General features: G+C 39.0%; 1 protein-coding gene across 1 annotated transcript in view; it reads right to left on the bottom strand.

Annotated features, from left to right (window-relative positions):
* The window catches only part of BEGAIN (brain enriched guanylate kinase associated), a 230,851-nt gene that overhangs the window by 6,423 nt on the left and 198,051 nt on the right, over window positions 1–26,377 (bottom strand). The window contains exons 5-6 of the mRNA XM_070752205.1: window positions 10,569–10,676; window positions 2,223–2,306 (exon numbers count right to left, since the gene is read on the bottom strand). Coding sequence (XP_070608306.1) covers window positions 2,223–2,306; window positions 10,569–10,676 — 192 coding nt within the window. The remainder of the gene's footprint in view (window positions 1–2,222; window positions 2,307–10,568; window positions 10,677–26,377) is intronic.

Raw genomic sequence — 26,377 nt, 5'->3', positions numbered from 1 at the left:
CCACTGTTCCATGAACTGCATTGGTTGCCAATTGAGTTTGGAGTACAATTCAAGCTATTGTTTACCACCTGTAAAGCCTTTCAGGGCTAAAGGCTGGTTATCTGAGAGACTGCTGATTGACAATGGTTTCTGTCTGTCCTGAACAATCTGACAGAATGGATGTGTTTCATGTTTCTTCAAGTGAACAATGTCCTCCTTCTCTGTTGCAGTGTTGCCCCCTGAAATAGCATTCACCCCAAGGTCTGTATACACTGATGAAGTTTGGTAAGATACTGAAAACCTGGCTATTTTCTCTGACTTTAGGACAAGATGGTGAGTGAAGCCTGTGAGTTTTTGTTTGCTACTCAGTTCGTTTTGTTGTATTTAATGGATACATATCATCCATTTCTTTTTTATTGTTTCCCCCCTTTTAATTATGTATAATGGCCAGTGTAATCTGCAGTGGAGCTTTCTTTAAACAGATGCAAATAAATGAATAAATACTTTTGAACTAAACATGAACTAAACACAACTGAATACGAATACAATACAAAGAATGCATAGCGTTTTTTAAAAAATCATATCATGAAAGGTTTTTTTTATTAATTCTTTATTACTTCTTTCTTTCCTTTTTCAAGTTTAATTAGGATTTTTTTTAAAAAGAAAACCCTGCAATTTAGATTTCAAATGAGCATACTGTGCAAATGTAATTGCTAGGTCTTTAACTGACCTGGTTAAGTAGGTTAGGCAAGCACAGCAATGAGATGTCTGCAGGACCCTCAAAAGGCATCCTGGCTGCTCCATAGCAAAATAAAAGAAAACAAAACAAAGCACTGAAATCCCACGAGGTTGCAAGAACTTGCACAAGATTGCCAAAACCAGAATTATACCTAGGTCTGTGCATAGGCCTATGTCACATGTGCCCAGGCATTTCATATGATGCTTTGACAGGTTCCCAGTTCAAAGGCAAAACTGCTAAGCTCTAGGAATTGCTGAACTATACTGAACTTTCCATATATGGCAGGGCTCCAACTTCCAGAATCCAAAATTGCCATTATCCTCTAGAGCAGTGGTTCTCACCCTTTCTAATACCGTGACCCCTTAATACAGTTCCTCATGTTGTGGTGACCGCCAACCATAAGTCTAGCAGCAATTTTCCCAACAGAGCTTTAAGCTCATTGGCAGGAAGTTCAGGGGGACACCCCCGTTGTAAACGCCTGATTGGTCGGATTGTAAAAATATGTTCCAAGGCACCAGAATAGACACTTTCATTCCTAACACCATGGGAAATTTATCTTTTCTCATAGCCTTAGGCGACCTCTGTGAAACCATCATTCAACCCCGAAGGGGGTCCCGACCCCCAGGTTGAGAACCACTGATCTAGAGGAGTACAGTTAAGCTAGATTTTTAGACAAGTCTGGGAAAGTAGTTCATGTCTCCCAACTTGTGAATTAGATACTTTTGGGAAGTTCACAAGAAAAGCTAAATGGATATGCGGATATACAGTATGTTATTCGGTAGAATGTCCTTAAATATTTTGTTGCTGCAGGCAAAATACTAAATTTCCCACCATTTACACTGTTACAGCTTGGCAATTGAGTCTGGGATTGCTTCTACTCTAGTAATACATAGGATATCCCTTTCTGCAGAGTTTGGGATAAGAAAAATCCCATTTAACCATACAACACTATTATAGAGGGGGTGCAGCTGAGTGCTGGATTGATTTATGATTTATAAGTAGCCTAGAATCCATGGAAGTTTGTATATGTCTTTAGAGGGGGGCGGCATACAAATCTAATTAATAATAATAATAATAATAATAATAATAATAATAATAATAATAATAATAATACAATATAAACAACTCAAAATAATGTACAGGAGACACGGAGCTTCTTAAACATTCTTCATTCTTAAATCTTGGACTTGCAGCTATTAGGCTCAAACATGGTTGCATTAATATCCACCCATTCTCAGTATTTTGTCATCAAGTTGTTTCAATTTAGGACCACACCCAGATTCTCTTCTCCATTCTAGTAAGTGAATGTTATTGTCAAGGCAAGGTTAGTGACCTTCTCATGATAGTTAGTGAATATGGACTTGCCCTTGGGCTCCTTGATTACTTCTCCCTCCGCTGCCTATTTCTTGCGTAGGCACTGCATCAGAACAGTTTTTGCAAACAAGAATTAGGTCTTGATAGCCAGCACATTGATGAGTTTTACTGATATATTTATTTATGTTACCTCAGAAAGCTTATGCGCCCTGTCGTAATTCTTGCTACACTGGAGCAGCTGAGCAGCTAAATTGCAATCCTTTCTATAGAGCTCCTGAAAAATAACATAAAATGACATTTAAAATTATTAGTTTTACCACAACATCCAAAAAGCTGCCATCAGAGATCTGAGAAAGAACCGAATAAATTTAGTTTCATCCCAATGATGATGTGATAACAAAAGGTTTATTGTATTAGAATCCAGATTCCAGATGCTTTCACAGGAGTCTGGACGGTTGTATTGGACAATGTCCATACTCTCAAATGTCTCATTTTAAATGGACAAAAAGGCTGCATGAATTTATTGTCATCTTCCCAAATAGAACAATAATAAATAGAAGTCAGAAGTAACTCATTGACCAAGACAATCATGGCTATATTACATAGTTATGCAATGCAATAAAAACACAATTGAATGTCGACATAAGCCTGTTATTATTCTATCCAGCAACTTCAATTTTCAAGACGAGTATAACAAAGGCATTTTCACAAATCCAATTTCAGTCTTTTTCTTCTTATAGATTAAGATTTTCGCTGTCTCTATAAATGCTTATTTCAAAAAAAATGAAAGAAACACTGATTAAAGGCCACTTGGATGCATGATTGTATCACAGAAAAAAATAGGCAATCTTTTATTTAAAGGTTTTTTCTTTTCCTATTTACTTATGGCGCTCATAAAACTGAATGGCAATAATCTTGACATATTGAATCCCAGGCGTATAGGAAGTATATTTGCCCTGCAGTCTTGCATTTAATGTCTATTTAGCTCTTATAGCTACTGAACATTCTACAGTGATATCTTGTCTTACAAACTTAATTGGATCCAGGGCAAGGTTCGCAAGGTGAAAAGTTAGTAAGACGAAACAATGTTTCCCATAGGAATCAATGGAAAAGCGATTAATGAGTGCAAGCCATTTTAATTCACCCCTTTTGCCAGCCGAAGCGTCCGTTTTCGCGCTGGTGGGATTCCCCTGAGGCTCCCCTCCATGGAAAACCCCACCTCCGGATTTTGCGATGCTGCAGGAGAATCCCAGCAGGGGAATCCCACCAGCACGAAAATGGGCACTTCGGCTGGCAACAGAAGTCCGGAGATGGGGTTTCCCAGCAAGGGAAGTCTCAGCGAAATTGCAGCATCACAAATGCTATGATTTTGCTGAGGCTTCCCTCGCTGGGAAACCCCGCCTCCGGACTTCCGTTGCCAGCCAAAGCACCTGTTTTCGCGCTGGTGGAATTCCCCTGCTGGGATTCCCCTGCAGCATTGCAAAATCCAGAGGTGGGGTTTCCCATGGAGGGGAGCCTCAGGGGAATCCCACCAATGCAAAAACGAGCGCTTCAGCTGGCAATAAAAGTCCGGAGGCGGGGCATCGCAGTGGTGGTGGCGGGTTCGTAAGGTGAAAATAATTCGGAAGAAGAGACAAAAAAATCTTAAACCCCAGGTTCGTATCTCGAAAAGTTCGTATGATGAGGGGTTCATAAGACGAGGTATCACTGTACTTGTTATTTCACCGAGGTATCACTGTACTTGTTATTTCACCTAAGACAAAGAAAATGGCCCCAAAGACATATGAAACACTAATTTAATTGAGTTGTCACACTTCAAATATTGAATACAGATCTTCAAAAATGTCTTATACCCTCTTTGTATAAAGTTGATCATGGTTGAAGATCTATCCACTCACATGAGTCCTTAGTTAGGTCTGTTAAACAGCAGGAAACTACACATGTGGACATCTTATTTATAGAAACAGGAATAAAAACATTTTGAAACATTCCAATTTTGGCCATTCTGGACTTCAATGAATACATGCCATGTAAAAGTAGGGGGGGGGGGGCTACATTTATTTTTTAAGACTATAGGGAAAAATCATTTTACACTGAGCAAAACTAATAGCTACATAGGTTAATGGCTGGTAGATTATGTTCAACCACGATAGATTCAGCCATTGTTTTTCAAAATTGGCAGATATATTTGTTAGAGTAATTATCATTCGTTTCACTCCTGAAGAAAATGCGAATTTTTATTCTGGCAATTTGGTTTAAAGGAGTGGTAATAGCAACCTAGCAGCTTAATTGCAACATATTTTCAATTTAATCTGACCAGCTATATATCTATTCAAATGCCACTTTGTATGGTGGTTTCTTCATATGAATTTGGCTGAAAGATAAACATGCACATTAAATACATATACTTTAAAATATTTAGATACAATCTAAAATGTCAGTATTTACAAAGACCTCAGTTCGGTCCAAGATTGCTATTACTTGGAGGAGCCTTAATTAAATCAAGGAAATACACAAAAGGAACCTTTTTGCAGGAACTTGGAAAGAATGGCTGAAAAGGCTCCTTCCAATTCTAAGATTTACAGATCCTTTCAGCTATAGTTACCAGCGGCTCCTGATTTTTCTCCCTGAAAAATCAGTAACTAACTCTCCTGAGCAACATGGGAACCCAGGTTCAGAGGAGGAAATGGACAAAAAACACTCCTCTGTAAATGCAGGGATTTATCAACATCTTCGGAGAGGGGCAGCATACAAGTCTAATAAATTATTATTATTATTATCCCCGCTTGATTATGAGCAAATCTTCATTCCCCCCCCCCCCCCCCAGCAGTTCTACCAGTCTCCAGCTTGGCTTAAGTGGCATCTACAAGTCTCTCAAACAGGTTCTTTGGGACTTCAGTGACTGTAGAGAGATGAAAAACTTTTCTTTTGTGAAGATCCTGATAACCCCTATTATGCATTTAATGCATAGCAAAGCTCATTCAAATCAATGAGTTTTACTAAGCAGATACATACAATTTTGCTGTTCAAGTGATCTTATGCACAAAGCATGGCAAGCAAAAATATAAATAAAACATTGAGTCACGTTTGAATCAAGTTTGAATGTTTCTATGTTGCCCTCCAAATACACACTGATGCTGTTTGCTTTAATCAGCGTAGCTCTAAGAATTTTTTCCATTCAAAAAAAATCCAAACACTTGGTTTTGCTCTAAAAATATTGTTTGTTATTTTCAGAAAAAAATGTTAGGTTGATTTACACATAAAATTAGGCTTAAAGAGTATTTCCATGAAAATGAAATCTGGAGACAATGTCACCTGATGTTTTGATAAAATTAATACTTTGTAAAGTGATTCATATAAGATAAAAATAGCATTCTGTCTTTCATTTAAACATAATAGCTACAGACCCAACTAATAACTGTAATTTGAGTTTCCGAAATGATGACACTGATGTAATGTCTCAATTAAGTAAAGACTACCAGCATCAAAAACAGTTATTGGGTAGAGGATGCACATGAATCCTTTTCTCTGAGGCACATTCTTTCAATTTGGGTAGAGCTAGAACAATTATCAGAAGGCAGATTTGGGCAGAATGTCAGGAAAAATCTCCTAAAGATAAGAGCATTTTGATGATGGATCCATCCAATTATGTAAGTGGTAGATGCTCTTTTGCTAGACAATCATATAACGAAGATGGTTTCATCTGAATTCTTCCAATCAATAAGAAGGTTGGTCACCATCATATAAATTACTTCTTGCCAGATTTATGCTTACAGCTCTATTCTTATTTTAATTTTATAGATTATCACCAGTGTGTGAAAATAGCTTTCTCCGAAGAAACCAAAATAGTTGGCAGCCAAGACTAATGGGTTACTTGAGCATATAACAGTTTCTGTCTGCCTTTAACTATGTACAAAGAATATCCACACAAACAACTTGAGTTGTGCATAAAAGCTATGGTGACTATCTAAATGAATTCTGCATGAAGGCTCCTGTGGTATTTGCCAACGCATCCCATTCTAAAAATAAATAGATTCATGATAATGTATAGCAGCCTAACCATGGTACCTTCATTGGCTTTATTGAGATAACAGTTTCTAGAAATTGCACCTAACATGACACTGGGAAAATATTATAAGAAATGAATTGAGAGCCAGTGGGTCTCTGCACAGAGATACCACTTATGCAAAAGCCAGCCATCGCTGACTCGTAAGTTCAGTCTCCATTGAAATGAGAGAAAGGTACAGAGAAAAAACAATGGATTTAACTTCCCATGGTTGTAAGAAGGGAACTATACCCTTACATTGACTAAGGGTGAAGAATTGTTTAATAACAAAATAGTTGAAGCTGATGAAATAACAATTTCTGATTCTCCTGCTCAGGAAAACCATTGGTACACATGATGATAAGGCAGAGAACTTCAAGCCTGAGGAAAAAGCAGCCATGAGGATGTAGAAATGTGTAGATGTACAAATATAGGAAGAGGGAGTCCAAAATTTGAACCTTGGCACTCTTCTCTCTCATCAGGGTTGATATTCCTGGAGGGGTCTGTAATATGGTAAATGATTTAGCTTTACTAGATAAATGGTCAAAGCAATGGAAACTGCAGTTTAATGTTTCCAAATGTAAAATAATGCACTTGGGGAAAAGGAATCCTCAATCTGAGTATTGCATTGGCAGTTCTGTGTTAGCAAAAACTTCAGAAGAGAAGGATTTAGGTGTAGTGGTTTCTGACAGTCTCAAAATGGGTGAGCAGTGTGGTCGGGCGGTAGGAAAAGCAAGTAGGATGCTTGGCTGCATAGCTAGAGGTATAACAAGTAGGAAGAGGGAGATTGTGATCCCCTTATATAGAGCGCTGGTGAGACCACATTTGGAGTACTGTGTTCAGTTCTGGAGACCTCACCTACAAAAAGATATTGACAAAATTGAACGGGTCCAAAGACGGGCTACAAGGATGGTGGAAGGTCTTAAGTATAAAATGTATCAGGAAAGACTTAATGAACTCAATCTGTATAGTCTGGAGGACAGAAGGAAAAGGGGGGACATGATCGAAACATTTAAATATGTTAAAGGGTTAAATAAGGTTCAGGAGGAAGTGTTTTTAATAGGAAAGTGAACACAAGAACAAGGGGACACAATCTGAAGTTAGTTGGGGGAAAGATCAAAGGCAACATGAGAAAATATTATTTTACTGAAAGAATAGTAGATCCTTGGAACAAACTTCCAGCAGACGTGGTTGGTAAATCCACAGTAACTGAATTTAAACATGCCTGGGATAAACATATATCCATCCTAAGATAAAACACAGGAAATAGTATAAGGGCAGACTAGATGGACCATGAGGTCTTTTTCTGCCGTCAGTCTTCTATGTTTCTATGTTTCTATTAATACAATTTTGACACATCAAAGAGATTTCAGGCAAATCTGAGCTTGGCTACCAAGTGCAATCATGTAAACTTGGAAAACAGAATTACAGATGAATTTTAGTCTAAGAAGTCCTGGCAAATGCAATCCACATTCATCTATGGGTGGCCAGATTAGAGAATCATTTCACATACAATTCTTTCAATAGAACAGAATATATGTAGCTCAAGGTTGAACTGTCAAGAACTTTGCTGCTCTCAGTCTTTGGTTGTTGAGCTTGCAACTCAGAGAGTCTGAAGGACTCCATGCAAAATTCCTACTATACAGAATAGTGTCTGCATGTCTGTATCTGCTGCTTGATTATTGATCAAACAGCTAACCAGAGTTTCATGATTTTTCTCTTAATCTTTTGGTAGACTCTTTTCTTCAAGTAGAAGAGGGCTTTGAAGAATCTCTATAAATATTCCTCAGTGATGAAATAGTTTCTTCTGACATGCCATCTTCTTTTCAGAAGAAAAGGACGGAGAAAAGATTACAATATTCAATGTGAGTATAATGAGTTGGTGGGGATCAATGCAAAGTAAGAACTGAATGATATATTACACTGAAAATATGATGGGTCGTTGGAACTAAAGAAATAAGTTATAATCTTCAAAGGGAGAAAAGGATATTGCTCAACAGGAAACGGGATGGAAGATCACTGAAGAACACACACGAATCACAGTTCGGAGAAACTAAAATAAATGTGTATTGCCTAGACGTTGGAGCAAGAGTTGGATCAGAAAGCAACAGAATCACGTAACAAATCTGCTGACAATTATTACTTCCTGCAATCAATATGGAGGTTGCTAAAAAGTGCTACAATTTACAACATTAAGGACATCAAACATCTAGGAAAGATTTCATTGCTTTTGGGAAGATTTCCCCCTCCCAGCCACTGCTGCAATAATGGTGCCCTAGCAAGCCGCTGAAGCTCAAAGGAGCTCCAAGTTGCCCCTGGATCTTAGAAATTAGGTCTGTTTGATAATAAGACCTGCGGCTTGTGGCCTTGCCTAACTGGGTGGAGCCTAGGCTCCCTGTGCCGGAATGTCTCTACCCCATCTGTTGAACAGCTGATGGATTATCAGGGGAGGTTTAAGGAAACTCATGAAAAAAATGATTGAAGCTGGATGCTGGCACTTCACAATAAGTGAAGCACATCCTAACCGTAGTGAGGATTGAGTCAAAAGCGGGTTATGGAGACAGAGGCAAAATTGTCATTAAACAGACTCTCCTCATTGGTTGACGGACGAGGTCAACCCATCATGGATGATAACTCCATCTACTATGGATAAAGGACTGTAAACAGAAAGAAGATTATTGCCAAGGAATAATTGGCTGTGCAAGCTATGCTACATTTGATTTCCTAGATCATAAACTTGATGATCAGCATAAGTTTCTTGGCACAAGATGAATTATATTTTAGAAGGTCTGAAAAAATGTGTTTGCCTAAAACTGATGAGCTTGATTAGGACGGCTTAAATTGAATCCTGTGGGGATTAGAGAAGAAAATATATAGTATTGACATCACATAATGATTTATACACTAAAAATAAGGATGAACATTGAAACATGTCCTAGCAAACCATTACATTAAAAAAAATCAGAAAGATTAGTTCGTAATATTCATGCATTTTATAGTACATATTATTTAATATATATGTAACAGAAAGCTAATGGGATGACCCCCATTACTGAAATATAGCTATGAAAGGATGCAATTAATTCAAAGAAGTAAAAGCAGTAAAAAGAATGGTATGGTAAATAAATGCATCCATGGTTGTATAGAAACTGAAGTGAATGAATTCATTTGGTGATGCTCTAAAAAGCATCTGGGTTAAAATATATGGAAGGATGAATAAAAGCAGTACACTATCACCTTCCTAATGAAGAAGACGGGAATGATGCTTTCCAGGAGCAAATTACTTTTCTTTCAAGACATGGGATGGTAGTGATGGGGACTTTAATTTTCCTAGCATCTGTTGGATAACGAACTTGGCCAAGCATTGTCTTCCCAGGAAATTATTGATTTGTTTTGCTAATGGCTTTCTTCTTCAGAGGGTAGAGAAAGGCACAAATCATTGAACCAATACTAACCAACAAGGAAAGCTTCACTGATGAAATGAAAACCACATGAACACTGGGGAAAACATTTAATTAAATATTTGCCAATTAAAATTCTGTATAAAAGAAGGTAACCCACTGTTAAAGTTAACTGATTTCATAAAATTATTTTAAGGGAAAGTAAACCTGAGTATTGTCAAGCAGAGACTATGATAGTTCCGAATCAGAGACTGGATGCTTTCAGAGTAATAGAATTGGAAGAGACCTTGGAGGTCCAGAGAAGTCTGGAATGTCTCTTTTTAAAAGCTTCAAGTGATGAAGCACCCACAACTTCTGTTCCACTGGTTTATTGTTCTCACTTGTCTCCTTGGTTCTAGGTTGCTTCTCTCCCTGATTTGTTTCCATCCATTGCTTCTTGCCTTGCCTTCTGGTGCTTTGGAAAACAGGCTGATTTCTTCTTTGTGGCAGCTCCTCAAATATTGGAACAGTGCTATCATGTCACCTCAGTCCTTCTTTTCATACCTAATTCCTGCAACCTTTCCTCATATGTTTTAGCTTGGACAGAAAAAGTAACATTTAAAACAGTGGACCAGAATATAGCATATAATTAGAATTTAATGAAGGTGTCAGTAGTTGCTGGTTCCATTTGATACTAAGATCATTCTCCCATTTGTTAGAAAAAAAAACATCTTTGGCTAAACCTTTAATAATACAATAAGTGTTCTGTGCATAAGTGGAGTACAAGTAGTCCTTATTTAGTGACTGAAATTGGGACCAACCATTTGGTTATTAAGCTAAGCAATTCCTCAGTGAAATTATAAATGTATTTATGATTTTACTTCAGCTTTACTTTATAGACTGAAAAGGTTGCAAATGCAAGAATTGGCTGAAGATTACTTTTTCATCATATTGTAATTGCAAATGGTTGCTAAATGAAGTAGTCCCTAAACAAGGACTACCTGTGGTTAAGATAACCAAAGAATACCAAAATTACTTGCAACATTATATTTCTATCCTATGTCATAATTTTTACCTTTATCTTTCAATATATAGTAGAGAAAATACTTACATTATCTTCTGATAATTTATCGATTGTCACCTTGGCTTCTATCAAATGGTTATTGAGGGCTATTATTTCGTGGCTTAATGCTCTTTTCTCTTCTTCATAGTGTTGAGCCTGGGTACAAAACATTTCAAAATCAGCATTTTTCTCTTCTAAAACGAGCTACTGAGTTGCTGTTTCCCCAGACAAAGAATAATTGTTATGAAAGGTCTTTTCTCTAACATTTCTCTTTTTTCCTGTTACATTTCTTACATAGAAACATAGAAACATAGAAGACTGACGGCAGAAAAAGACCTCATGGTCCATCTAGTCTGCCCTTATACTATTTCCTGTATTTTATCTTACAATGGATATATGTTTATCCCAGGCATGTTTAAATTCGGTTACTGTGGATTTACCAACCACGTCTGCTGGAAGTTTGTTCCAAGGATCTACGACTCTTTCAGTAAAATAATATTTTCTCATGTTGCTTTTGATCTTTCCCCCAACTAACTTCAGATTGTGTCCCCTTGTTCTTGTGTTCACTTTCCTATTAAAAACACTTCCCTCCTGAACCCTATTTAACCCTTTAACATATTTAAATGTTTTGATCGTGTCCCCCCCTTTTCCTTCTGTCTTCCAGACCATACAGATTGAGTTCATTTAGTCTTGCCTGATACGATTTATACTTAAGACCTTCCACCATTCTTGTAGCCCGTCTTTGGACCCGTTCAATTTTGTCAATATCTTTTTGTAGGTGAGGTCTCCAGAACTGAACACAGTACTCCAAATGTGGTCTCACCAGCGCTCTGTATAAGGGGATCACAATCTCCCTCTTCCTGCTTGTTATACCTCTAGCTATGCAGCCAAGCATCCTACTTGCCTTTCCTACCGCCTGACCACACTGCTCACCCATTTTGAGACTGTCAGAAATCACTACCCCTAAATCCTTCTCTTCTGAAGTTTTTAACACAGAACTGCCAATGCAATACTCAGATTGAGGATTCCTTTTCCCCAAGTGCATTATTTTACATTTGGAAACATTAAACTGCAGTTTCCATTGCTTTGACCATTTATCTAGTAAAGCTAAATCATTTACCATATTACAGACCCCTCCAGGAATATCAACCCTATTGCACACTTTAGAGTCATCGGCAAATAGGCAAACCTTCCTTACCAGACCTTCCCCTATGTCACTCTCAAACATATTAAAAAGAATAGGACCCAGAACAGACCCTTACAAAGAATTATATTGAAAGCTGACATTTCAAAACATTAAACTTTCATGTACATTGGTTCCAGTCATTGTTTTTGGGTACCAGTGTCAGGCATGTACAACTGGACTGTGATATTTATATAGGATCTTCAGAAAAATATATTCTGCCTTTTTCTTATTAGTATCACCCTACCACGATTAAGCCTCTAATGCAGTGGTGGGCAATTAATTTTGCCATGGGGCCACATGAGAAATTGGGATGGTTTTAGAGGGCCAGACTAATATAATTAACTCATTTCTACCCAATACCTTGACCTGACCTAAACACCCAGACCCCTAATTGTTTGCTTTACGGCAACATGGTGCACCACAGTCGCTGCGCTAGAGAGTTTGCGTGGTTTCTGTGCTTGGCCACTCTCGGTAGGAGGTGGGGTCCGCTCCAGTGCGAGGATGAAAGAGCTCACCACATCTGCCGGGACTCCTCTGGTTCCTGCTTTCCTCATGATTCATCAGGAAAGCAGGAACCGGAGGAGTCCCGGCAGACGCGGTGAGCTCTTTCATCCTCGCACTGAAGCGGACTGGTCACAGATAATTGCCGAGGTCTGCTCTAATGTGACAGCATGGTTATATTCTTATGGTCAATGTTTGCAAGACAGAGATAAAATTTAAGAGTAATTGTTTAAGTCTGCTTTTATAGATCCATCACCAGTGTTCCCTCTAATTTTTTTGGGGGGTGGGCGGAAAAGTATAGTGTCTGAGTGGCAGTCCCTTCGGGACTGGGCAGCACAGAAATAATATATAAATAAACAAACAAACAAACAAACAAATAAATAAAAAAACCACCCTGTTTTGCCTCAGAGAATTTCAAAATAAAATACTGTACTGTGTGTCTATAACAGTAAGCTCATAATAGGGCAACTCTATCAATATCAAAATGCCACTTAAATAGTTGAGCTAGTTTCAAACTAGATTTTGATTTTCTTTCTCTCTTCCTTACTCCCATTCTTTTTCTTTCTCTTTTCCTTCCTCTCTTTTTTCTATCTGTTTCTCTCTCTTCCTCTCTTCCTCTCTCTCTCCTTCCCTCTCACTCTTTCCCTCTCGGCTTCTGGGCAGGTTTGGAAAACTCTGAGTTGATGATGATTTTTAAGTGAGCGATTGCTCACTGCTCAGCTTAGAGCGAACTATGTCCATCACAATTATGTAGTATACCTTACACACTTGACCTCAAAATCTAGGCCTGAATGTCTCCCAATCCCCTAGAGCAGATTTTGAGAGTAGTTGAAGGATGGAAGAAAGTTAGAAGAAATCCCAGAAGTTTGTAGCATAATGTAGATTTTCCCCACCCTTCCTCAAAAACCTCTGATATGCCATATTTTGGCCAATTCTTCTCAGTGTCCCAAGCTGTTTCCTTATTTCTAAGGTTTCAGTTTTGCCAGTCAGGGCAGTGCCTTGCCAGAATGTTTATACCTGAAGAATATCAAATATTCTTTCAACAATCATTTAAAGTCCACAGTTCTTGATCTTTGCACCGCAGCCTCCAGGGCTCCATGGGATATTTTTAGTTTGTGAGAAAAACACAGCAGTAGTTCACAGTTTTAGCCTACAGGTACTGTGAAACAATTAATGAGACACTTAGGGTGCCGTGAACTGAGAAAGTTTGGGAACCTCTGATTTAAAACTTTCTTTAAAAAAATCCTATAAAATTCAAGCAGCAGTAAGTAGTGTGATATTTTGATATACCTCCTTTGGCGACAGACTCACTTGGCTAATAATCTGAAAAATATATGTGAAGCAAGCAGGCTATAAAACTACAACATCTTTATTAAGAAAAGATGCCCTAAATATAGCTAGGTAGACCTCATAAACCTTCTCAGAAAGTCAAAATGCAGCCTTGTTAATTTTTGACTATACCCCCCAAAAACAAAGCAGGATAGACAGGAGAATCTTGGGGAATTAGAAGGGCTAATGAGGAGTAGCTTTACTTGCTTACTGTCTTGCAAACATAATTATTTTGTGGTTGACAATATGTATCATGGTAACTGTTCTGTCTGGGTCCCTCCAGAAGCAAACACCAACCCAAAAAGAGAAGCCAGACACACTGGTAAAAAGCAAAGGCAGTTTATAGAATTCAAAGCAAACACAGGTAATAGAAAATGTCCTTACAAACAGGAACACGCTGAAACTTCAAAGATGTTTCACGAAGGCCATGAAGTAAAACAGGATTCTTGTTGTCAAAAACAACGCTGGAGATAACAAACATACACCTCCCCCAAGTCTTCCAGTCTTCTAGGCCACAAGCCAAGATCAGAGATGCCGAGAAGCAAAGCACGGTCACAGAACATCCAGTTGATAACGCTCCACATGGCTTAAAGGGCTTGCCTGCCTTTTAAACCCTGCTGAGGAGAACCACACCCAAACCCAGCTGTTGCCAATTCAGTGATGCCAATACCTTTCTAATTGGTCCTGTCTCTGAGCTGCACGTCGCTGTCTCATGTCAATTATAGCCTGTGGTTCCTCCTCCAATGAGGCCAGGCTACTGGCTGGGGAGAGCCCCCCCCCGGGGCTCTCAGGCTGCTCCCCCTCATCCTCTTCCTGACTTTCCTCTCCCCCATCTGCCTGGTCCTCCCCCTCCTGTTCACTGTCCTCCTCCTCCGGGCCTGGATCCAGCAGAGACGCAGCCGGTCCCTGAGGAGCCTCAGGCTGAATCACAACAGTAACCAACACATGAAGAGATAAACTTCCATTACGTTTATTTTGTGAGATATATAATTTGTCTCTAGCATTCCAAATATACTCATAGGCCTTCAGAGACCACCCAAGCCTCTATTAAATTAAAACATTATTTTTTTATTTTGTCCAAGACACAATGACAGTTTTAGTGGGTATATATATATATATATACACATAGTAAAATACATGATGAAGGTTATAGAGGAGATATTCATAGTAAAATATATCTATGAAAGAATAGAAAAGAAATAGTAATAGAACATATCAATGAAAGAATAGAAGAAGAGATATAGGAATAGAAGAAAGGTATAGGAGATATAGGAGAGCAATAGGACAGGGGACGGAAGGCACTCTAGTGCACTTGTACTCGCCCCTTACTGATCTCTTAGGAATCTGGATAGGTCAACCATAGATAATCTAAGGGTAAAGTGTTGGGGGTTTGGGGATGACACTATGGAGTCCGGTAATGAGTTCAATGCTTCGACAACTAGGTTACTGAAGTCATATTTTTTACAGTAAAGTTTGGAGCGGTTAATATTAAGTTTAAATCTGTTGTGTGCTCTTGTGTTGTTGTGTAGTCACTGACAGGCAGCACGTTGCAGCATATGATCTTGTGGGCAATACTTGGATCATGTTTAGGGCGTCTTAGTTCTAGGCTTTCTAGGCCCAGGATTGAAAGTCTAGTCTCGTAGGGTATTCTGTTTCGAGTGGAGGAGTGAAGGGCTCTTCTGGTGAAGTATCTTTGGACATTTTCAAGGGTGTTAATGTCTGAGATGCAATATGGGTCCCAAACAGATGAGCTGTATTTGAGAATGGGTCAGGCAAAAGTTTTGTAAGCTCTGGTAAGCAGTGTGAGATTGCCAGAGCAGAAGCTATGTAGGATTAGGTTTACAACTCTTGAAGCCATCTTGGCTTCAAGAGTTGTAAATTATAACACCTTGTGTCTCAAAATTGACTGAAACAACTTCTTTAAGCATGAGGCACAAAAAGTTTGGTCAGTTGATGAAGGGACCCCTAGCTAGCCTTATTTTCTTTAAGTTCAAGTCAATGCGCAATTATTTGTTGGCAGAAGAACTTCTTCAATTGGGACATCTGCACTATTTTATCTGCCAATCAATTGAGGTGGTCGCTCAAGGCAATTTTTCTTTCAGTACAGCTGGAGAAACAGATGGGAGCGCCAGACGCATCCCGAGGGCTCTGACAAAAATGTCCACAAATTGCATCAAGACAAAATACTCATACAATAATTTTTGCATTTATTTCACAATTTTTGATGTGTATCTAGGAATACCACTCCATTTAACCTGAACATTGCAAATGTGTATCATAACATTGCAAATTAGAGTGTTTGGGTAGTTTGCTCTGTTTCAGGGTGTTTTATTTTACCTTTTACCTGCTTTTCTGTCTAGGTTTACAGGTGTAAACTAAGCCAGGAGTAAACTATTCATGTCTACTGGCACATCATGAGATCAATTAATTGTAATCAATTAATAATAAATTACGGTTTCAAATTATGCTTTATTCATAGAGCAGGCATCCCTATTTCCATATTAAATTAAGGTCTAAAGCAGTGGCATTGGAGAACATAAGAAGAACCATGCTGATTCAGGCCAAAGCCCATCGAGTCCAACATTCTGTGTCACACAGTGGCCCACCACTCTCCCTTTCCTTTGATCCCCAACAAATGGTACTCAAGGGAATCCTGCCTGCCTCAACCAACATAGAGGCGGCACATGAACCTTTTTCTCTTGGGTGCTGAAAGCACATGCGCACACTATCACGTACATGCAAGTGCCTACACCCATAATTACATGCCTGGGGAAGGTGAAAATGGACTCCCCCACCCCCACAGAGGCCCTCGGGAGGCTGAAATGGCCCGTTTTCCGACTTCCGGTGGGCCTGGTAGGGTAGGCCCATTTTTCACCCTCCCCAGGCTCCAGAAGCCTCCCCTGCCTACCCAGAGGCCTCTGGGAACCTAAAATTCCCTCTTAGAGCCTCTGTGTGAGCTGAAAACCGAGAAGCATTAGGACAGGGTATGGAAGGCACGCTGGTGCACTTATGCATGCCCCTTACTGACCTCTTAGGAATCGGGTGAGGTCAACAATGGTAAGGGTAAAGTTTTGGGGGTTGGGTGATGATACTACTTGTTCTGCCGGCATGTCCCAACTGCCCGTAATTAGAGGGTAATTAGTCCAGAAAGACACACACCACACGATAGAAGGAAAACCAAAAGCCTTTATCAACAGAAAAGCAGAAAAAACTCCCTTTTTAAATGTCAAAGGGATTTTCTGGTACACACAAGGCACAGATTAAATGCAATCCAATTTCTCACCCAGTAACTGGGAAATTGAGTCCAAATTCCAAAGTCCAGAAAGTCCACACACAGTCTTGAACAGGGAAACAGCAAAATCACGATCTTGACAAACTATGAATCAGATAAACTTCCACAAGGCTAAATCAGCACGCTGCTCTTTTTATCTGTAGCACTAATTACAGCAGCCCCATCCAACCACAGGTGGCCTCACTTATCTCCTGTAATAATCCTTCAGTTGTTCTCTTCTATGCATCACTCTCCACATGCGTGGGTCTGTCATAGGTTCTTGTTCAGAATCCAGGGATGATAAGGAAGATTGATCTCCTCCTGGGCTGTCTTCCAAACTCCCCTCTTCCCTGTCACTCACGCTTCCTTGGTCAGAGGAGAGTTCGTTGGCAGATTCTATTGGGAGCAAAACAGGCCTGTGGCATGTGGATGTTTTCCCCACATCCACATCCACATCCCTTGGGGCAGGAGCTAGGCCAGAGCTAACCACAACACTACTGAGTCAGGTAGTGAGTTCCATGCATTAACCACTCGGTTACTAAAGTAATATTTCCTGCAGTCGAGTTTGGAGCAATTTTTTAAAGGTTTGCTTCTGCTGTGTGCTTGTGTGTTGTTGTAGTCGAAACTGAAGTAGTCGTTGACAGGAAGACATTATAGCAGATGATTCTATGAGCTATGCTTATGTCATGTTTAAGGCGACGTAGTTCTAAGCTTTCTAAACCTAGGATTAGATTGCATAGAGTATTCTGTTGCCAGTGGAGGAGTGGAGGGCTCTTCTAGTAAAGTATCTCTGGACATTTTCTAGAGTGTTTATGTTAGCAGAGTCAAAGGGTCAAACTAAATCATTCATCTGGTTCCTCTCTCTCATTTATAAACTAACCTTCAGTAAAAAAATGCAAAAAACGATATAAATTATTGGTTGTTCTGGGGAAGCAATGCTGGAATAGAACTGAAAAACATATTTTGCCCATGTCACATCAACACTCCGGAGTCTGCATTGGTTGCCGATCAGTTTCCGGTCACAATTCAAAGTGTTGGTTATGACCTATAAAGCCCTTCATGGCACCGGACCAGAATATCTCCGGGACCGCCTTCTGCCGCACGAATCCCAGCGACCAGTTAGGTCCCACAGAGTTGGCCTTCTCCGGGTCCCGTCAACTAAACAATGTCGTTTGGCGGGACCCAGGGGAAGAGCCTTCTCTGTGGCGGCCCCGACCCTTTGGAATCAACTCCCCCCAGATATCAAAGTTGCCCCCACCCTCCTAGCCTTTCGTAAGCTCCTTAAAACCCACCTCTGTCGTCAGGCATGGGGGAATTGACATGTTCCTTCCCCCTAGGCTTATAAAATTTATGTATGGTATGCTAGTGTGTATGATTGGTTTTAACTTGTGGTGTTTTAAAATTAATTTAAATATTGGATTTGTTTACATTGTATGGCGATTGCTGTGAGCCGCCCCGAGTCTGCGGAGAGGGGCGGCATACAAATCTGATTAATAAATAAATAATAAATAAATAAAATAAATATTAAATAAGTTTGGAAGCCAAATCTCTCCACAGATACGCACTTTTAGCCAGGAATTTGCATTACGGCCTTTCCATTTTTTAAAAAGTTCATTTGCTTTATAAGTTAACTCAGATAGTTATTTGACTATAGATTAAGAAAAGCTATATGAATTAAGGCAAAGCTGAAACAGAACAATTTATATTAATGATGCTCTTTCTCTCTTACTCAGTTGGGACAGGATACTTGTAGAGACCCTGATTTCCTTAGGAAGCTTCAGACGATGGAGAGTGGGGAATCGTAAATAATTTTAGCCATATTGAAGCTCTTCAAAAAAGGAAAAGTGAAGATGCCTGGATATTATCTTAGAAGGCTACCAAGGATAATTTACATATGAGAGGAATATAGAGGAACTCTGGCTACTGCTTAAAAGAAAAGGTACTTGGTGGGAATAGGCATAGCAGTGTTTTTCAATCTTGGCAGCTTCCAGAATTCCCTAGCTAGCATGAATGATTGAGAAATCATGTGCTTTGGATTCATTCTTTTATTTTATTTTATTTTATTTTATTTTATTTTATTTTATTTTATTTTATTTACTTACTTACTTACTTACTTACTTACTTACTTACTTACTTACTTACTTACTTATTTATTTATTTATTGGATTTGTATGCCGCCCCGCTCCGTAGACTCGGGGCGGCTAACAACAGTGACAAAAAACAGAATGTAAAAATCCAATATTACAACAATTAAAAACCCTTGTTATAAAACCAATCATACATACAAACATACAATGAATAAATTATAGAAGCCTAGGGGGAAAGATTATCTTAATTCCCCCATGCCTGACGGCAGAGGTAGGTTTTGAGGAGCTTACGAAGGGCAAGGAGGGTGGGGGCTATTCTAATCTCTGGAGGGAGTTGGTTCCAGAGGATCGGGGCCGCCATAGAGAAGGCTCTTCCCCTGGGCCCCGCCAACCTTCATTGTTTAGTTGACGGGACCCAGAGAAGGCCCACTCTGTGGGACCTAACTGGTCGTTGGGATTCATGCGGCAGAAGGCGGTCCCTGAGATAAACTGGCCTGGTGCCATGAAGGGCTTTATAGGTCATAACCAACACTTTGAATTGTGACCGGAAACTGATCGGCAACCAATGCAGACTGCGGAGTGTTGGTGTGACATGGGCATACCTGGGGAAGCCCATGATTGCTCTCGCAGCTGCATTCATGCTGAGAACCTTTCCCTAGGTATGAACTTTTGAGTTGCGAACTTTTGCTGATATGAACAGACCTGTCCAGAACTTTAACCTAGAAGGTTCAAGAAATCAGGAGGAGATAGAAATGCAATCATTTACAACCTGGGGTGGGTTCTTCCTGGTTTGGACCAGATCACCCGAACTGATATTGACCTGCTGGCGACGTGACAATATTGTAATGTTTAAGGCAACGTAGTTCTAAGCTTTCTAAACCTAGGATTGTAAGTCTAGTTGCGTAGGGTATTCTGTTGCAAGTGAAGGAACGGAGAGCTCTTCTAGTAAAGTATCTCTGGACATTTTCTAAAGGGTTTATGTCTGAAATGTGGTGTGGGCTCCAGACAGATGAGCTGTATTCAAGGATTGGTCTGGCAAAGGTTTTGTATGCTCTGGTTAGTTGTGTGAGATTACCGGAGCAGAAGCTTAGTAGGATTAGATTAACAATTCTTGAAGCCTTTTTGGCAATGTTGTTGCAGTGGGATTTGCATCCCCAAATTTAACTGGTGGCAAAAAAAATCAGTTTTTATTGTCTCAGGGCTGGTCTCCACTGTTTCCAAATGAACTATTGATATTCAGCATGTAAGTTGAAATAGCAACAAATTTAACCAGTTAACTTAGTTCAAGTAAAGCAATTCCAGTGGAACACATAAAAAGAATGGAAACTAATAAATTATTGCATTTACAAACTCTATGAGAACACTGTTGTTGTTTTTTGCTTGTACATAAATAGGTATGTCTTACAGGTCAAGCCCAGGATAATAGTTCAGCCTGAATGAACAGTGTCTCTAATATCCTCTGGAAATTAATTTGAAATGCTTGACTAAACTGATGCCACAGGTGAATATCTTTAACAGGCATAAAATGAAAATAATTATGTTAATAGATGCAAAGCAATGTCCAGATAACCATAACAATAACAACAACAACAACAACAGTAGCTTGGTTTTGTGGCTTTACCTGAAAAAACAGGATTTACTTGAATGGAGTTCAGGAATACAATTGAGGAATAAATTTAATAAGACACAGATTTCTTAGGCAGTCTATATGCAATATTTTTAATGTACTTTTTTGAATGCTACTATAAAATACACACATTTCTATAACAGTTACTTAAGGATTATATGATATATTCAATTCCTACACCTGGAGCATGTAGATTAGAAAAACATCTGATCTAACTACTTTCATATATGTAGATCTCAACCTTCACATTGCTTTTTCCTTCCAAATGCTATATTTAAAGATAAATAATAATTTCATTTCCTATCCCCCTTTTAAAAGAAACAAAGGTAATTTGTATTTAGCACTAATTTACAAAAACTGCTAACTTTCTGACTATGTATTTAGAATAGAAGTTGGAATAGAAGTTGGAATAGAAGTTCCAACCATGTTGGAAGGGACCTAGGAGGTCTTAATCTCTTAATTAAAAATTTCCAGTGTTGGAGAATTCACAACTTCTGGAGGCAAGTTGTTCCACCGATTAATTGTTTTAATTGTCAGAAAATTACTCCTTAGTTCTAAGTTGCTTCTCACCTTGATTAGTTTCCATCCATTACTTCTTGTCCTACCTTCATGTGCTTTGGAGAATAGTGTGACTCCTTCTTCTTCATGGCAACCACTGAGATATTGGAACACTGCTATCATGGCTCTCCTAATCCTTCTTTTCATTAAACTAGATATATCCAGTTCCTGCTACCGTTCTTCATATGTTTTAGCCTCCAGTCCCCTAACATCTTGTTGCTCTTCTCTGCACTCTTTTTAGAGTCTCACTATCTTTTTTACATTATGGCAACCAAACCTGGATGCAGTATTTCAAGTGTAGCCTTACCAAGGCCTTAAAAAGTGGTATTAACACTTCTCATGATCTTGATTCTATCCCTCTGTTAAGTCAGTCTAGAACTGTCTTGGCTTTTTTGGCAGCTGTAGCATGCTGCTGGCTCATTTTTAAGTAATTGTCCATTTCTACAACATTTTGTGCCACTCAACAGTTGAACAGAAAAATCTATGGCTGGAAACATTTTCAATGGTTTTCCCATGGAAGGTTAGCAGGCTTTTTAAAATATATATATATCTTATGCTCATTTTTGTGTGTGTGTATTTCTCCCTTCAAAAGGACAAACAATTGTACTATCAATTTTCAGCAATTGCAGTCAGGGCAATGCGAAATGTCATCTCCAACATCGGGACCACTGTTGTCACCAAAAGGAGATTGTAAAACATCAGATACAGTTTAATGTATGAATACAAGATGCTTGCTTAGAGGAACATACTCAAGAAGTGGCTATGGCAAATTCGTACTCAAGACTTTCACTTCTTTCACTGAAGAAAAAACAATTGATGCCAATCTGCCTTCCATTGAGGACCTATATAGTGCATGAGTCAAAAAGAGGGCTGTGAAAATATTTACTGACGCTTGCATCCTGGACATAAGCTGTTTCAACACCTACCCTCAAAATGTCACTACAGAACACTGCATGCCAAGATGACTAGACACAAGAACAGTTTTTCCCTGAATGCCATCGCTCTGCTAAACAAATAATTCCCTCAACACTGTTAAACTATTTACTAAGTCTGCACTACTGTTACTACTAGTTTTTTCTCATCATTCCTATCACCCTTTTCCTCCCACTAATGACTGTACGACTGTAACTTGTTGCTTGTATCCTTAAGATTTTTATTAATATTGATCCCTATAATCATTAAGTGTTGTACCTCATGATTCTTGACAAATGTATCTTTTCTTTTATGTGCACTGAGAGCATATGAACCAAGACAAATTCCTTGTGTGTCCAATTACACTTGGCCAATAAAGAATTTTATCTGCCTGCCTGCCTGCCTGCCTGCCTGCCTGCCTGCCTGCTACCTACCTACCTACCTACCTACCTCTCTCTCCCTCCCTCCCTATCTACGGTATCTATCTATCTATCTATCTATCTATCTATCTATCTATCTATCTATCTATCTATCTATCTATCTATTATCTGCCTGCCTGCCTGCCTGCCTGCCTGCCTGCCTGCCTGCCTGCCTGCCTGCCTGCCTGCCTGCCTGCCTGCCTGCCTGCCTGCCTGCCTGCCTGCCTATCTATCTATCTATCTATCTATCTATCTATCTATCTATCTATCTATCTATCTATCTATCTATCTATCTATCTATCTATCTATCATCTATCCAATCTATCTTCTAATGAGTCTTAATAACTGGGTCTTAAGTGGCATATCATGTGCCATATGAGGCTTATATAATTGCAGTTCTCAAACCATCTAAATCTTTTTTCATGCTGTTAAGATGAAAGTAGTCATGTGGTGCAGGCCCTTTTTTTGGTTAAATCTATTAGCAAGTTCCCATGAAAAATGTGTGAATGATTGCGAATTGAAATATTTCAAATTACTTAAGAAAAAAATGTTTCTAGTCCAACTTTCTTTCACAGACAACTCTACTATGAAAAGAAAGACTAGGGGAGATATGATACCAGTCTTCCAATGGGCTGTCACAAAGAAGAGGGGGTCATGCTATTCTCCAAAGCACCTGAGAGTAGGACACGAAGCAATGGGTGTAAACTGATCAAGGAGAGAATCAACTTAGAACTAAGGAGAAATTTTCTGACAGTTGTACAACAATTAATCAGTGGAACAGATTGCCTCCAGAAGTTGTGAATGTTCCAAATTTAGAAGTTTTAAAGAAGATGTTGGACAGCCACTTGTCTAAAGTGGTGTAGGGTTTCCTGCCTAAACAGGGGGTTGGACTAGAAGACCTCCAAGGTCTCTTCCAATTCTATTCTGTTCTATTCTATTCTCGTTTTACACTACATTCCATTATTTTATGTCAATAATGTTCATCTAAGTAATCATGATCAAGGGAGATATAAGGGTTTAAAAATGGACTTGGGACTTCCAAGTTGCACATCTCTATTATATGAAAAGTGAGGAACATGATTAGGAATTGTTATATTCCTAACTTTGCACCCAAAATATGTACAATATGAAAATACAGATGCTTCACTACACTTAAACCAGGAGAGGATAGTAGCTATTAGTACTATGATAGTATCTATTAGTAGGTGGTGCTCGACATATGACCACAATTGAAACCAAATTCTCTGTTGTTAAGTGAGACATTTGTTAAGTGAATTTTGCCCCATTTTACAACCTTCCTTCCCACAGTGGTGCAGTTGATAAGTTAAGTGAATCTGGCTTCACCATTGACTTTACTTGTCAGATGGTTACAAAAAAAGACCATGTGACCTTGGTTCACAGCAACAATTGTAAGTAGGAACTCTTTGTGAAGCGTCTGAATTTGGATCACATGACCATGGGGATGCTTCAAAGTTCATAAGTGTGAAAAACAGTCATGTCACTTTTTCAGTGCCCCTCTAACTTTGAACGGTCATTAAACGAACTCTTGTAAGTCAAGGACTATCTGTAGTGAGTGAATCACTCATCTGTTTCAATTTATCATTTTTTAAAAGAAATTAGGTCAACTGAATCACTTTTGAAATATTAGATTGAATTGATAAATAAGGAAGGGATACGTCAAACTGCCAAATCTATTCAAGGGCATCCGATTTCTTTTGAAGGAGTGATTTGATTATACCACCTTCAGATCAGATCTTTGAAGCTAAGTGTCAGGCCGAAGCCTTCATGTAGAGTTAGAGAGTTTGGCCTGACACAAAACAAGGGGGGATGGGAGGGGCAGTGAGTAGTCAGAGGGGAAAGTTACTAGACACAACCAAAGATTCCTTCTCCGAGCCAAAGTCGCTGGTTGTTCTGCCTCAACTTAAGAGAAGAGGAAGTTGATAGCCTAGAACTGCGGCGCCTAAAACATGACTTAAGTATTGCCTACAAGATCATATGCTGCAACATCCTACTGGTCAATGACTACTTCAGCTTCAACAGCAACAACACAAGAGCACACAACAGATTCAAACTTAATACGAACCGCTCCAAACTTGACTGTAAAAAATATGATTTCAACAATCGAGTTATCAAAGCGTGGAACTCATTACCAGACTCAATAGTCTCAACCTCTAACCCCCAACATTTCTCCCTTAGACTATCCATGATTGACCTCTCCAGGTTCCTAAGAGGCCAGTAAGGGGCATACATAAGTGCACCGGTGTGCCTTTTGTCCCCTGTCCAATTGTCTTTCCTTTCTCTCGCTTTTCATATATATTTTCTTCTTTCATATATCCTCTCCTATAAGTTCACTTTTACCCTTATATATATTACTACATGTCTATTTTTCTTCCTATGTATTTATGTATTGGACAAATGAATAAATAAAATAAAAATAAATAAATAAGCCCCTGCACATGGACTGGCTCTTGTGATGAACTTGTGGGTGTGGGGGGTGTAAGATGAACCTTAACCTTGGTGGGATTCTGGGGAACTATTCAGAATCCGAATGACAATGGCGTAGCCAACACGGTTCTGTTAATAAATCGAGCTCTGAATGAGAGAATTGGACTGGGACATGATTTATTTCTCAGGTGCTATTTGGAATGCTGACATTAAGCTTCACAGAGTCTTAAGCTAAGTAAATCTTCTGTGACTAGATCGACACTATTACTGGGGTGGGTTCCGCCAGGTTTAGACCAGATTGCCTGAACCATTAGCGACCCGCTGCTGATGTAATTTTGATCTGGTTCTGTCTGTGCTGGTCCATGCTTGTTGCCATCTTTTTTTTTCTGAATTTTTGACATATTTTCCTGTGTTTGGATTGTTTCTCCTCATTCTGTGCTTTGAAAAAAGCCCTCCCGTCTGCTCACAGCTGATCACTATTTCAGGCTGAATTCACTTTCTGAGCATGCGCTGAAATGAGATTGCATGAGGGAATGGGCATACGCGCATCCCCTCGGCCACACACCGAGTGCGCACACGCGAAATGTCACAATTCAAACTGGTGGCGAACGAAAGTTGAACCCAACCCTGCACTATTAGCCTGGTAACATCATGTGCTGCTGCTATCCTTCTGCAATTTCATGATGGTCCTATCTAATATTACCTAGGCCCAACTAGAATTTCTGAGATCAGTCAAAAGTAGATGCTACAATTTGTTGAGGCTTATGTGGCTAATAATTTTTGGATATTTCAGAATGGAACTAATCCCAAAGGTAAAGCTGAAGCAACCAGTAACTCAGGATATATGGGCATCCTTCATAACGATTGACATACTGTGTAAAGAGAAATATAAATATTATTAGAACTTAGAATCAGCATAGTACCATACTTAAAGCTCTTTGGCATTTTCAGGAAAAAACCCAAATCAAATGTGGGTCTGTATCCTTCCAAAATAGAAAAGTATGAAATCACATGTTTCTTTAACATTGTTCTCATTAAAAATCCTCTCCCTGGGCATAGAATGCTAGTTAATTGGGAAATGTTCATTGATCTATTCCCTATTGGCATGCTAAAATGGTACAGTCCTAAAATATTTTATTGAAAATTTATATTTTGAATGGTAGTGATTATTTCTTAATATATTATTAATTATTTGCTACACTTAGCATTTGTTCAAATTTATGCATGTTTGCTTAAAAGGAATTCTTACTGGAATAAATGGGATTTCTATACCATAATTGGGGAATTATAAAGTCCCCCTATGCAAGATCAAGCACAATATGACTTGCAAATTAATCCTCCTATACATACATCAAAAGCAGCAGTGCTTTTACATATGAATCCTTTGAGCTCCTTCTTCAATCTTTTGTAGTCTATTTGATTATAGCAACTAAAATAACTTCTTCAGTAAATGGTGGTTATTTCTGTATTTGTAATTCTATAGAAAGAGCTCTATTTTCAGTTAGACCAAATGAAGAATGCT

The sequence above is a fragment of the Erythrolamprus reginae genome, chromosome 1 (assembly GCF_031021105.1).
Source record: "Erythrolamprus reginae isolate rEryReg1 chromosome 1, rEryReg1.hap1, whole genome shotgun sequence".
In the NCBI taxonomy this organism is placed as follows: Eukaryota; Metazoa; Chordata; class Lepidosauria; order Squamata; family Dipsadidae; genus Erythrolamprus; species Erythrolamprus reginae.
The sequence above is the reverse complement of the archived record's forward strand: the minus strand, read 5'-3'. Positions and strand labels throughout refer to the sequence as shown.